General features: G+C 36.3%; 1 protein-coding gene across 1 annotated transcript; it reads left to right on the top strand.

Moving 5' to 3' along the window:
* The first annotated feature begins 10,234 nt into the window (after nucleotides 1-10,234).
* On the top strand, nucleotides 10,235-14,184 carry LOC113772957 (wall-associated receptor kinase-like 20). Its single transcript, XM_027317458.1, is given in 3 exon segments — nucleotides 10,235-10,484; nucleotides 13,132-13,670; nucleotides 13,672-14,184. Coding segments are annotated over 3 exon segments (1,302 nt in total).
* Nucleotides 14,185-14,384: the final 200 nt, after the last annotated feature.

The raw sequence follows: 14,384 nt of genomic DNA, 5'->3' as shown, positions 1-14,384 counted from the left end.
TCTGCCAGCCCATCCAATGATGTCGTTTGTACTACTACTCAACTGATCCAAGTAAAACTTTAATTAATAATGTGCAGGAATATGCATCTCCCATGTTGGTCTCTACCTCCACCAAATTTTCAGAGTGGTAGGTTTTTTTTTTGGCAGAACCGGTTTGTTGATTCTCAAGTATGTAAATTAATAATTATAGTCTTCATTGCCTGGCAAATACGAACCGAAAACTTATTATTAGATGACACGTGTTAAATTGTATGTCACTTCAATGGATCTTATTTTCCTTAGCTCCTATTTCTTTAAACAAAAAAAAAAAAAAAGCAAATTAACTATTACTAGTAGGTTGTCCATTGTTGGGTTGACTTGCATGCTGATGTATCTATCCCACCAGATGAAGGCAATTGTTATTCCTTTTTTTTTTCTTTTGTAATCAAACGTCGAAGACAAATTTTAATCCAATGACAGGGATTAAGTCAGTCCCGACTCAACAAACCTGTAACAATTAATGTTGCAGTATTTTTCTTCTGTCCTCTTCCCGTGTAAATACATCGGCGCGCTTGCACAAATGATGATGATTAGTTTGAAGGTTTTTCTTCATCGTCTGTGGATCATTTGATACTTTGACTTGAATATTTTTAATTGTTCTCCAGGGAGCAGTTAAGGATTCCAATTACCAAATAATAAAATATCATATAGTTTGTACATGCATTAATCCATTCAAGTGTACAAATAGCACACGAGAGGCTAAGGGTTAGCCGCCTCCATTTAAAAAGTTTTTCCCTGAGGGCATTTAATCATTTCAGTTAATGGTCATAATTTTGAATGAATAATCCAAAAAGTTTTCATGAAATTGTAAAGCTCATTTTACTTTCTTAAAAATTTTTTAAAAATTATGAAACTTGCACAAAAATCTTAAATCCACTTTCAACCCTAATATCCACTATTTTAAATCTTTTTTATTCTCACATCTCAAATTAGTAAAATTGTCAGAAATCTCAAGTAAGTATAGTATTAAAAACTTTAAGAGTATTTAGGTGAAATTGTCAGAAACCTTCCTCAAGGTTTCTGAAATTATCCCTATTTCTAAATGAAATAGGAACTTTAATATGCAGCAGCTAGTCGCAAGATTACGTTTTCTGATTGACTTGCGCTAGCAAAATCAGGTGGACGTTCTATAAGTGCTTTTGAAAAATTAATAACTTGATGTCGGAACCGGCCACACAAAAAAAAGTAATAACTTGATGTGGACGTTCTATAAATGCTTTTAAAAAGTCAACTAGGTACGTGCATAAACGAAGAAATCTCTTTAGCCTTTTGAACCCCCAAAAAAAAAAAAAAAATTCTTTGGTCTGTAGCGTAAAACGTTAACGTTTGTGCATGTAGTGCTTACGAAGTTACGAGAAGAAGGGGTAAATAGATGGTCGCTAGCTATATGCTTTGTATTGATGCCCGATGATGCCGTGCTACCCCCCTTCCCCGCCCCCCCACCCCCCCAAAAACTCTCCATTTTTTTAAAAAAAAAGTAGGCAAAAGAAGGTGCCCCTCTTCAAAAAAAAAGTAGGCAAAAGAAGGTCCCCATTTGCATTGATGCATAATCACATTAATGGCAATGGATTAACAGGTAGTTGACTCATGTATTAATTTAAATAATGTAAAAGCCTAAGCAGGTAAAAGAAAAAAAGAAGATTGATAACTTTCATCAACATTTGGTGCTCTGAAGCAATGAGGTTTTGTGCGATGGAGAGGGAGAGAGCGAGTGCTTATCTAAATATTATTTTTACCAAATTCATGACTTCATCTTTCCATGAAGTCCTTTTTTTGTTTTTAGGGGTTGGAGGGGGGAGGGGTGCGGGGGCTTCACTCTTGCCTTTGATGGAAAGAGAGACAAAAAAAAAAAAAAAAGGAAAAAAACCCGCAAAGGAAGATGAGTTAACTGCATCTAATTAATGTTCTCTTGCATATTATTTAGCTACTAAAAACTGGCTGTCATCCAGTTGATACTAAGCCCAAAGGCCCCCAACTGCAAAATTGACTTTAAAATCCAAGTACTTGTGCAACGATGATAGGAACAAATGACGTGAAACTCAAATCGATTCTGCCTCATGTGACTAAGGATCGGTTTCTTCCCCGAAAGCTAACGGAAAGCAACATTTGGCGAAGGTCAACTAGTTATTAGATATTACGTGGCTAGATAATAAATTAAGTTGTTTCTAATTAAATATTAGAATGAAGGTGACACTATAGATGTGGGTTCAATGTACAAGCCGCTTTTGTTACAAGGACCGCACACCTTAGAGTTTATGACGACAGGAAAGTTCTTAAAGGCAAATCATGTTCTAATTGATTAATGCTCTTTTATACGCACTCTTGTGGTGTCGTCACTCTTTAGATATGATTCTTAATATTTTGTGACACAAACCTGAAATCAATCACTTAGAACAGTTACCAATTTGCTGGCAGCGTAGACTTGCAAATTTTGATATAGTACTAGTATTATACTAGTATTTCTCATAATATTACCAGTATTATACTCGTGTGATTTTGTTTGAAATCTCCTTCTCTAGTGCCATGGTCCCTAAGCAACAATTTCGACGAAGCTTCGCGTTTTACATTTTAGTATTATATTAATCCATCTATAGAAATAAAATATAGATATACATATATGCATGTGTGTACGTACGTATATACGTACAATAGATATTAAAAGATAAGGTGATCAAAAAACAAATTGGTGAATTGTCTCGGATCAAAAAACAAATTAGTTACAAGTAGCATGGTTCATCCATTCTGTGGGCGGTAGCGGGCGAATGGATCAACGGGGAGGGCAGAATTACTTTGGAAAGCTGAAACACGTAAGCTAGTCAGACCTGACCGGAGATTTCCAGAGCCGACAGGATGACGTAAGATCAACTCAGCGGATGTTGGTCCGACACTCACAGCTGACGGTCACTTTTACATATGGACACGTGTCAGAGTCAGCGACTAGTACTGCTGGTACATGTACGTGTCACTAGTTTAGTGGACACCACTAAAAATAAATACTACTATTGTCCTATGAAAGCCTGCATTTATGAAGAGGCCAACAGAAGGATCAACAGATCTATTCCTCATACGAGCAAACAAAAGTTTCAGCGCCTGTTCTAGCCTTCTAGCTACTTTGCTTAAATTAAGCTGATTCTAGTTTTTCTTTTTAAACACTAGACTATTAATACCATTTTGAATGTTTGATCTCGAATTTTTTTTTTCTTCCCTTCTATTTTTTTTTCTTCCCTTCTAAAGTTTTACTAATTTTCTGTTCTTAACTTAGATAAAATATGATAGGAAAAAATAACAAGCTTGGTAGGGGTATAAAAATGCTTAGAAACCACAAGTAAATTAATTGAAAAAAAGGATTGGTAGGGGTGCGAAAGATGCTATGGCAAGGGAAGCAGTTGTTGAATTTGGAACAAAATGATGGCTATTATTGCCTGCTAGAGGATTATTATTAGTACATGGGAAAGGGAGTGCAGGGCTACTAGCAAGTCTGGGGATTTTGAGGCTTCTGAAAAGACATGAAGAAACTGGGGACGGTGATTGAGTATGATGCAGGGTTGGATGGAAGGAAAACAAAATCAAGCTTTCATGAAAATCCATTAAAAACCCATAAATGTTCAATGAGCAAAAATTGCTTGAAATGGCCATTCCGATCGAATTGGAAGAAAACCATGAAAGGCGAAAGTAAGAAGCCATTGACATATGCTGCGAGCTGCTATTTTGCTGTACATGTAGCCAAGTAGCACGAGACCCAATCTGAAGTCAAAAATAACCTAAGCTTCCAATAACAGCAAATCAAACATTCAAAAGAAAGTAGCTGTCTAGGAGTTATTCCACCATTAGGGATGATAGAACTACTTGTACTGATATTAGACAGCTAAATCAAAATTGTGGAGATAAGAGGAGGCAGGAGGTGGTAACTACGTACAAAGCGGAGACGGTACCACCGACAAAAAAGCGCAAGGGAGTTTATGCTACAGTCGTCACCGAGGGGACCATGCACATGTACCTTCTAGCAGTAAATAGTAATCAAATCAATGAACTGAATGAAGCCTTTGGGATTTCAGAAGGTTGTGACGTGTGTGATCTGTTGGATTCTGCATTAATGTATGCAGCGATGTGGAGTGTATTGGAAGGCAGCGACCAAAAGGGAAAGGAACATAATTATCTCTGCATCTGCATCTGCATCTGCATCTGCCTTCCAAGGACAGACTTTTGTTCGGATCCAATGGTACCTATAGTTTCCTTCCTCACTCCTGACTCTCTAGTGCTTTCTCCCTGGTGAAAATAATTGGGGATCGCATTTCTGACCTTTCTCGAGCCCCTTTTGCTCTTCTTATCCCAAGCTAGCACAAGCACGGATCGTGACAAGGAAATAGATGCAAGTTTCTAATCACACATCATAACGTATTTTGCAAATAGACTCGTTTCAGTTTCTAAGAAGATACATTACATATTACTTTGGCCGAGTCCCGTTCCTGAAGCACGAAAAATTGATCACCCTGTGTTGTCACCAGGATTATATTGGTCGAGTCCCGTTCCTGAAGTTTTAAAGGTGGCAAATGGCAATGCGGGCAAATTGAATTGCTTTGCTAGTCAGAATCAATACGAATTCTCTTAGACTCGCAATTAAGTTTTGGAATGATGCACTGAGACAGAATTGAATTGTTCGCTTGCTGATGGTTACCTGAGCCTCCCCTTTAATTTTAATCTCGGAGACCCGTGAAATTGCTGGTCTGGTCCCATCAGCCATGTCTGGCGGTACCAAAAGAAGGCCGAAGTACCCCTTTGCAGCAAAGCCACATCTTCAGGGACCAAGTAGAGAAAGGAAAAGTAGATCCTGCACATGGAAAAGTATACTCCCAAGGGAAATTTACTAGTACATGTTACCATGTTCGTGCGTGCATTTCTCAGTTATAAGCTATACATTTCCCCAACAGAAACAACAGATCAAAGAGCATGCGTACATGATGCCGTTCAAGTGCCAAATTTCCATGTCTTACAATTGATCCCCCACTGAAATCTACTTATACGCAAAAGTGTTGGAAGAATCACGAAGGCAACATCAATTGGTTTCACTTGTGCTTCTGAGTAAGTTTGCAGGTTGATCTGGGCTAGAATCACGCATAAAAAAGTTTGTCTTGTACACATGACAGGCAATTCTCGATAATAGTCTGTATAATTACACTAGAAGGGTTCGAGAGAAATATTTATCTTAGAAGTGGGAGCGTTCAAAACCAGGCTTTCTCAAGTCGAAAGTGTACTTGATTGTCTGGTGTGGTCTGTGCCGGAGACGGTCATGGTTTGGGCTCCTAGCGTAGGCCCAAGGCTCCCCGTGTATAAAGCCCGGGCCGTCCTGTCATAGCAAACACCTTTCATATTTTGAATGCCGTGAAGTCTGCTTAGATGAAATACTACAATTCTTCCTAAACACTTTCCGTTCCTATTTTCTGAACTTGGGTCTCATGACGTCTGTGGAAAATTTATAAATTTATTTCTGACAGAACACTTTGGAAATTTTTCTTTTATTTCATTAATTTTTTTGTTCTTAAATTAATTCTTTCTTATATATCTTAACAAGTTTACGTTACTTTTTCTGTCATTTGAACATTGCGCTTGACAAGCCATTTAGAAGAAGTGTAACTGATATGGCATTTTCAGTAGCAATTGAGAAGCCAAAAAACACTCACAAAATAATATTCCCAACCCACCTTTTTATCCCAAATAATATTCACAAAATAATTTGGATAGTGAAATTATCCCAAATAATATTTCGCTTGCATCATAAACACATTTTTCAACCCACCTTTTTATATTCCCAACCACCTTTTTATCTCACATACATCACATCACAAAAAGTGCTACAGTAATTATTCCAAATAATATTTCAAATAATACCCTATCCAAACAAACCCGATTCGATATCCATGATAACTCTGAAAGTCTGCATTATTACTCTGGACCTTCTAAGGAAAAAATAAAGAACGTAAAAGAAAATATTAAGTAGCTTTAATAAAGAAAAAAGAGATTAGTTACATTGAAATCCTATTGCGTAATACAAAAATCTTTTCAAATATACTAATTTGCTTAAATCATAAACATGTTTTTCATCTACTATTTTAAATTTATAACTACCTTTATATCCTAAGTATGTCACATCATACAATCAAATTAAATGTTACAGTCATTATTTTAAATAATGCTCTATCCAACCACACTCAAAGTTAGGGGTGTGCAAAATCGAAAAATTGGTAATTCGGAATTCGAAATTGGTAATTCGAAATTCGGCATTGAAATCTGAATTTTCGATTTCGAATTATGCGAATTTGGTTCGAATTCGGTAATGGAGTTTTTGAAATCGGAATTTCCGATTTCAATTTCGTTTTATAATATATATATATATTAATATTTATTTATTTATATATAATAATATTTTTTATTTCAATTTCGTTTTATAATATGTATATTAATATATATTTATGTATATAATAATATTTTTTTATAATATATGTAATATAAAATTTATATTATATAACAATACATCTAACAAAAAAGAAAAAAAAAAGGAAAAAGAGGTTTCCAAATTCGGTGAAATCGAAATCGAAATCGAAATCGAAATCGGAACTGGTGAATTCAAAATCAAAATCGAAATCGGTCAGTAATTCCTATACCAAAATTTCAAAAAATTCCGAATTCAAACTTTCGAATTAGCGAAATTCAAAATCAAAATCGAAATCGGTCAGTAATTCCTATACCAAAATTTCAAAAAATTCTGAATTCAAACTTTCGAATTAGCGAATTCAAATTTGATGCACACCTCTGCTCAAAGTTTCTGTACCAGTTTAGGAAACGGGAGTCTTATTCTCTACTAGTGTGAACACATAGTAGTCTTTAAGATTCTTGAAACGGCAGTCACTAACGTTCCTGACTATATGTGTTTGTATGATATTGATGCTATCCATTCTGACTAACATTTCTGACCATGTCTTTGTATGATATTGATGCTATCCAGAAGATTCTTGAAACGGCAGTCACTAACATTCCTGACTATGTGTTTGTATGATATTGATGCTATCCATTCTGACTAACATTCCTGACCATGTCTTTGTATGATATTGATGCTATCCATTCTGGATAGCCTTTAAGAAGGTAATTCCAAAATTCAATAATCTTACACAAGATGAAAGTAATGTGTTTGAATTAAACTCGGCAAATAGGTTTCAAGAAAAAGACCAGTTTTCTAGATAGTCAAGAGAACGAAGCAAGTTGATGGGTTTTCTTCACATAATTCTATGTTTTTGTCTACTAAATTCCGAAGGAGGAAGCGTTATACTGTCGGACAGCGAGAGGGTGACGAAAGCTCTATCAACTTCATCACCTAATACAACACCAACGCCGCTCGTTTTTTCCTTCTTAAGCTTTAATTAGGGCTGCCGGAACCATCTTCTGTAACGGGCTGCTTGGAGTTCGCAATTTCTGTTGCGTTTCAATTGATTTTTCGGAGTATCAGTATTCAATACTATCTTTATCAACTTGCACTGTTTTGAGTAATTTTTTTGGGAATGGCTGATCTAACTTATATAATTGAGAATGGTTGCACGAATCAACTTACTATGAAATGTAAACGATGAATTTGTTCACTTCGTTTTTCATCTTCTTTAGTGCTAAAGATGGTTTTGTTCACATAATGCTATTGTCTTGTGGTTGTAAATTTCAAAGGAGTAAATATGGAGAAGTTGGACTTTGAAGGGTAGAGCGTGACATAAGCTCTATCAACTTCTTCACCTAACGCACAACGCAAATGGCTCCCGCAGTTTTGCTCTTTCCTACGATTCGCAAATTAGCAGACTTCGGTTTCGGGCTAAAACAAGCCGAAAATGACAGTCTGGATAAACTACTCTGTGGGTAAACTTGGCAATTCATATACGGAAGTAATCACTCCGCCGCCTAAACACACAACTTGAGGAATGGGTTGTCTGATTAAGCAAGCAAAACCAAGATTTGAACGTCGGGCCAACAGGGTATAATAAAATTTTTAACCTTGACAGATAACTACTACCAGTGCTCAATGCACACCCAATGTGTGTGCAATCAAAATTATATAATATTTATGGTCATATATTTCAAATAAAATTTTTATTTCTAAAGCAAACTTTAATCTTTCAAATATTTTTCATAAAATAATTACTTATAATGTTTAGGAATAATTATGTTGAAAACATATACTTAAATAGTTAAATGTAAAAAAAGTGATGGGTAGTTAAAGTAAAAGTAGTTTTTATAAGGGTAAAAAAGGAAGTTTATAAAGTGACGATAAATATTAACTCCAAACCCTTTGCTCAGGCTTTATATATAGTATAGATATTAAGATTAAGGTCCTGTTTGATAACTCAATTTAGCACTTAAATTTAATAGATTCAGATCTTAACACATTCAAACCGTTTGATAACCAAAAATTGAATATATGAATTAATTAAGTAGCACCGAATTTCCTAGGCAAAACTTGCTCTCAAAATTAAGTGATAAGCTACTCAATTATCACTGAATGTCATATGCACTTAAATGCATTAGATTTAATATTTAATAATCCAATAATTTAATGGATTCAAAATTCAGATTTTAGATTTCACACTTCAATTTTATCAAAGCCATCCTAAGATGCGTGCATACTCTGCAAACTCTTTCTTGTATTCTAAATTTCTATTGAGATTAGGCATGTTGTTTACGGGGTCAACTTAAACTCTTTATGCCGACTATCGGCCAAAAGATAAGTAGTTTGACTTTCACGAGATCATTCAAGTTGATAAACAAAGGTAACTATATTCAGAGCAGTTAGAATTTTCTGACGTCCAGCTGATAAATCTCCCCAGTTGACACAATGGTTTAAAGTCCTTTATATATCTGGACACTTGTTGTAGAAGCTTGAATTGACAAATTAAAGAGATGCGAGAATATATGTATAACAATACCAGAAAGTAAAAGAGGAAGATCTATTCTGAACAGGTAGGTGCATACCAACTGATGAGGGAAAATTGCTCGTCCCACTGTTTAAGAGCAAAAGGTAAAGGATTTAAGAAAATTGTCAAAACAAAATGGACAACAATATCGAGTATTTAAACAAGGAATACAAAAATGAGGGCTAATGAAGAAGAGTGGATCGGAGCGGCAGATATTAATCATCCTGGATGAACGAGTCATTAGGTAGCCACTAACTTTCTTGAAGGTTTCTTATTTACGAAGGAAAATATAACTTGGGAGACTGTAAATGAGATTCCGATCCAAAAATATAGCTATATGCAACTCCTCCATAGTTTCTAATTTTATTTTGGGAGCAGCATGCAGTTAAGCTGTCCACAGCACTTGCTATAGATATCGCACCCCAAAGCTATGACACTTGTTCAATGATCTTCATCAGAGAAAGGCGTATGTACGTGCAATAATACTTGTTCAACGTACGTAATCTTTACAATATCTTGTTCTTCATATCCTTTTCATCTCCTCACAAAAATAATTTCTTTCTTTGTTTCTTTTTTTTTTCTGTTTCCTACTAGAAAATTGAAGAAATTACAAATAGATGCAGCTAACGATAAAAAAAAAAAAAAAAACACATGGTACATGGCAATGATGTAGACCTCGTGCTTCATGCTAAGCTTCCATGAATTTCGTAGCAATAGGTATAGCAGAAATAAAGATGTTTAAAATGGTACGAGTGGAAAAGTGGCTTACGAAAGAAGAAAGGCTGTGGGGATTATTTTAATGATGGATCACCACACACGTCACATGTACAATCAGCATTGAGCACAAAGTCGACCAATATGAAAATGATTAAAAATCCGAAGATAATATAGCAGCGTATTACTAGATAATAGTATTTGTTTTGAGATTTGGTGAGATGTAATGGAATGTAGTTTGAATGGAGCTTTCAAGTATGGTTTTCGTGCAGGTTTGCCTTGTAAGCCTAGATGATTCAATTCGTGATGATCCTTATCCCACTCGTGAAAATTGCCAATCTGTCAGCTTGGCTTAGACTTAAACTAAACAGCTAAGGCTCCAACCCATTACGCCACGTCATCACACCCAAGTCTCTCATTTAAATTTAAACCAACCACTCCATTCCCTTCCCCATCGTAATTTGCAAATCAACATAACACCAAGAATTCTGAAATCTCTCCACACCCTACCTACCCGCCCTCTCAACTTAGACGATATGGAGGGCTTAATTCCACTAGTATACAGAGCTATAATGCAGTACAAGAATGGCCAACAAGCGATGATGGGTTCATGGATGAATGAATCACCTTCTGCTTCCTACATGAGATTGCCAGGTGATTCGGGCCGCTTCCAAATGCCTGATATTCAGCTTTTCAGACCAGACTGTGCCTTCCCCGCCTCCGCGTCATCACCTTCTTCCTCTGCCACCAAAAGAATGCTCTCCGCCGCTGTTCAATCACCTGGCTGTCATCTGACTCCCCGCCGTGCCGTCAAGTGAATATCTATAAACAAAAATATGGTGCTCACTATATTACTTTGCCCCAGGAAAATCCAGGGCATGTAAAAGTAGTCGGGCATGGTGGGTTGAGGTGATTCACATAACTAGATTAATTGCGTGTGAAAGATCTTTGCTATTTGTTTCCTTTCTTTTTTCATGATTCTCTGGTTCTTGGGCGTATTGTGTGGATAACCCCAAAGGACCACACATTCGTGTTGTTGTAACGTTAATGGGTGAAATCTGGAAGTGTACAGACTGGTTATGCTTCTGTGTAATATAAATGAAATTTGTACTTTGCTATAATATCCTTCGGCTAAAGGGCCAAGCTGTTGAACTAAGAAAACTGTTGCCCACGAAACGTTTAGTCTGGGAAAGACAGTTATACTACAATCCAACCGGAGTTTAAGAAGTTTTCTAGCGTAGCGGCACTTTCAAGGTCCAACCACATTAAAAATGATGAACCGGTTGTTTCAGAAGGGCTTTCTCTCGCATCATTTCCACTTCTGTTCCATTTTTGCCAATGAAAGGCACAAAAATGTCCCCGCATCCGAATTTCTTCAAATATTTTGTTGATATACAAAAACATCAGAAATTTAGTGTTCCGTGGGATTTGCTTCTGAAATAAGGCTAAGGGTCGCCGCAACTGACAAAATCAACGCACATAAATGTCTTTCCGTCCTTCATTTAACATTCTATATCAATATATATTTCATTCTCTATTTTTTTTTACCATGTCATGTGTAGTTTCATTTGCAACACAATCGAAAAATATTATAAAGTTTGGGTTATAGTTGTCACAAAAATCATAGGGTGAACAATATTAAAGTCCCGTTTGATAATTCAATGCGCCATTTAAACTTAATGAATTCATATCCTAATATATTTAGACGTGTTTGATAACAAAAAATATAGCATCTGAATTAATTAAGTGACACTGAATTTTCTAGACAAAACTTACTTTAAAAATTAAGTGATAAACTGTTCACTTATCATTAAATGTGATATACACTCAAATATATCAAATTTATTATTTAACAATTCAATAATTTAATAGATTCAAATTTCAGATTTTAATTTTATCAAATGTATCCTAAGATTGTAAGAGCCATATTATCAAAAAAAAAAGAAGGAAGATTGTAAGAGCCATTTTTCGGCCCAAAAACGCAAAGATGGTGGCTCTATATGGTTCCAAAATAAATAGATGCAGATTTATTGGGTTTATTCTTGGGATAGGCTGAAGCAATTGTGTTTTGAATTCTATTAAGCTGTGAGTTTAACTTCTTAAGGACCCCCAAGAATAGGACTCCTTAGTTAAGTCAGTCTATTCAATACACTAAGGCCTGTTACGGAATTCCATGTAGGCCTGTGGGGTGTAATTAGAGGTGGCAAATCAACCCACTTAATTAAATTTACCCATACCCGCCCATGAATAGATGGGTATGGGTATCTTAAATTTTTGTATATGGGTTACCCAATAATACCCATTTATTAAATGGGTATTATTGGGTAACCCATCAAACCCAATTAACCCATTTAGAATTCTCTTCCCCCCAAGTCTCTTCTTTTCCCCCACCCCATTTTTTTTTTCAAATTTTTCATTTTGTCATGATGTTAACTATTTTTGTTTCATTATTATTATTTGTTGGTTTTATCTTATTATTTTATTTTCTCTTAGTTTGTTAACTTGCTCATTTTTCAGCATTACTAATTTAGGATAAATTTTAGCATATTTTCTTATCTTTCTAAAATGAAATTTTAAATTTATATATGAAAAAAATGTTAGGGGTTCAAAATTTTTGGATTAAGTTTTTATATTAATTTTTATAGTACTTAGTTCAAATTTTTATATTCTTATTATTCAATTATTAAATAATAGGTAATTTTGTGACATAGAGTATAAATGAAAAAAAATTGGTAATTAAGTTTATTGAACATTATAAATAAATATTTAAAACTAATGATGGGTATAAAGAGTGGTATAAATTGATAACTTAGTTTGCAAAAATGAATTTAAATGAATTTACAAAAAGTTAAAATAAATGGGTTATAAATGGGTAATTGGATTACCCAATTTAGTTTTTGACTTACCCATTTATACACATCTAATTAAATGGGTATAAATGAATTGACTCACTTATACCCATTACCCATTTTACCCAACCCAAACCCGCCCAAGTCACCCATTTTGACACTTCTAGGTGTAATGTATGTTCCATCCACTTGCAGAGTTGCAGTCCAAAGAAAAAGGTGTCAGGTACATTTTTTTTTTTTTTTCAGTTGGGGGTGTCCAGGCCTACACCCGGCTAGTCCCCCAACCCGAGGAAAGCGAGCCCCACCGATCCTCAAGAAATTATGCCGGGTTGCTGAGCTCGGGATCGAACCTAGCCGTCTCACCCTAAGGAGGGCTACACAACCACCCGAGCAACCCGTCGGGGCAGGTACTTTGCTTGTGCTGTTTCAAGTATATACTGCAGCAAATTTTTAAGCAATAAACCATCTCTCGTGTGTTTATTGTTGTTTCAGCCACTCTTGGTGCAATCCTGCAACTCATCTTATGTGGAATCGTAGCATATGAAAGACGTCAACTTTTAAAGAGACGAGCTAAAAAATTTTAGTGAAGGAACGCGAAGAAATCTTAAATGCCAAAAGCAATGGGAAGTCGGCAAAAATCTTCACAGGCAAGGAGATAAAGAGAGCAACAAACAACTTTTCCAAGGACAATCTACTTGGTTATGGAGGCTTCGGTGAAGTTTTCAGAGGCACTCTCGACGACGGAACAATAGCTGCAGTCAAGCGTGCCAAGCCCGGAAACATGAAGGGCATCGTTCAGCTGCTGAACGAGGTTCGAATTCTTTGCCAGGTGAACCATCGAAGTCTGGTTAGGTTACTCGGATGCTGTGTTGAGCTTGAGCAACCTCTGCTGGTATATGAATACGTCCCGAACGGGACGCTCTTCGACCGCCTTCACGGATTTCGTCTCCACAACTGGGCTCCACTTAATTGGCTGCGCCGCCTCATTATCGCCTACCAGACCGCCGATGGTCTTGCATACCTACATTCTTCCGGTATTCCCCCGATATATCACCGAGACGTGCAATCCAGCAATATTTTGCTGGATGAAAGGCTAGATGCCAAGGTCACTGATTTTGGGCTTTTCTAGACTGGTGGAGTCAAACGAAAGCGAGTATACCCACATCAATACCTCTGCTCAAGGGACTCTAGGCTATCTCGATCCTGAATATTGCATCAATCTCCAACTGACCGATAGGAGCGACGTGTACAGTTTCGGTGTCGTTTTGCTGGAGCTCTCGACTTCGAAAAGAGTAATTGATTTTAACAGAGAAGAAGAAAATGTGAACCTGGTGGTTTACGTGAAAAAGATTTTGGGTGAAGATAAACTGATGGACACCATTGATCCAACCCTTAAAGAATGGGCTAGCAAAGTGGAGCTGGAGACCATGCAAGCAGTTGCTAATTTAGCAGCAGCATGCTTAGACGAGCGCAGGCAAAACCGACCTTCAATGAGAGAAGTTGCCGAGGAAATTGAGTATGTCATGGGTATTCTCGACGCAAATGATTCAAAAGCAGAGCAATTTACCTGTCGAAGCCCTAGCCAGAATTCATTCCTAGGATTGCTTTGGTCCTTCCTTGTGCTTTGTGTTTTGTAGCTTTCTCTGCATTTCTTTTTCGTTTTTGCCCCTTTCCCTGGATTTTTATTTCCTCATTTGTGAGTAAACGGCCAGGTAACTGCTGGCTCTGTGTGTTTATGATCAGGGAAAAATGTGCCTGTGAAATTTAAAACGTCTGCCTTATATACCTATCTGACACAAATTGGTCAAGAAGTTTTGTCTAATCTGTTCATTCGTCA

Source organism: Coffea eugenioides, chromosome 6 (assembly GCF_003713205.1).
Source record: "Coffea eugenioides isolate CCC68of chromosome 6, Ceug_1.0, whole genome shotgun sequence".
In the NCBI taxonomy this organism is placed as follows: Eukaryota; Viridiplantae; Streptophyta; class Magnoliopsida; order Gentianales; family Rubiaceae; genus Coffea; species Coffea eugenioides.
Note: the sequence above shows the minus strand (reverse complement) of the source record. Positions and strands in the feature narration are given on the sequence as shown.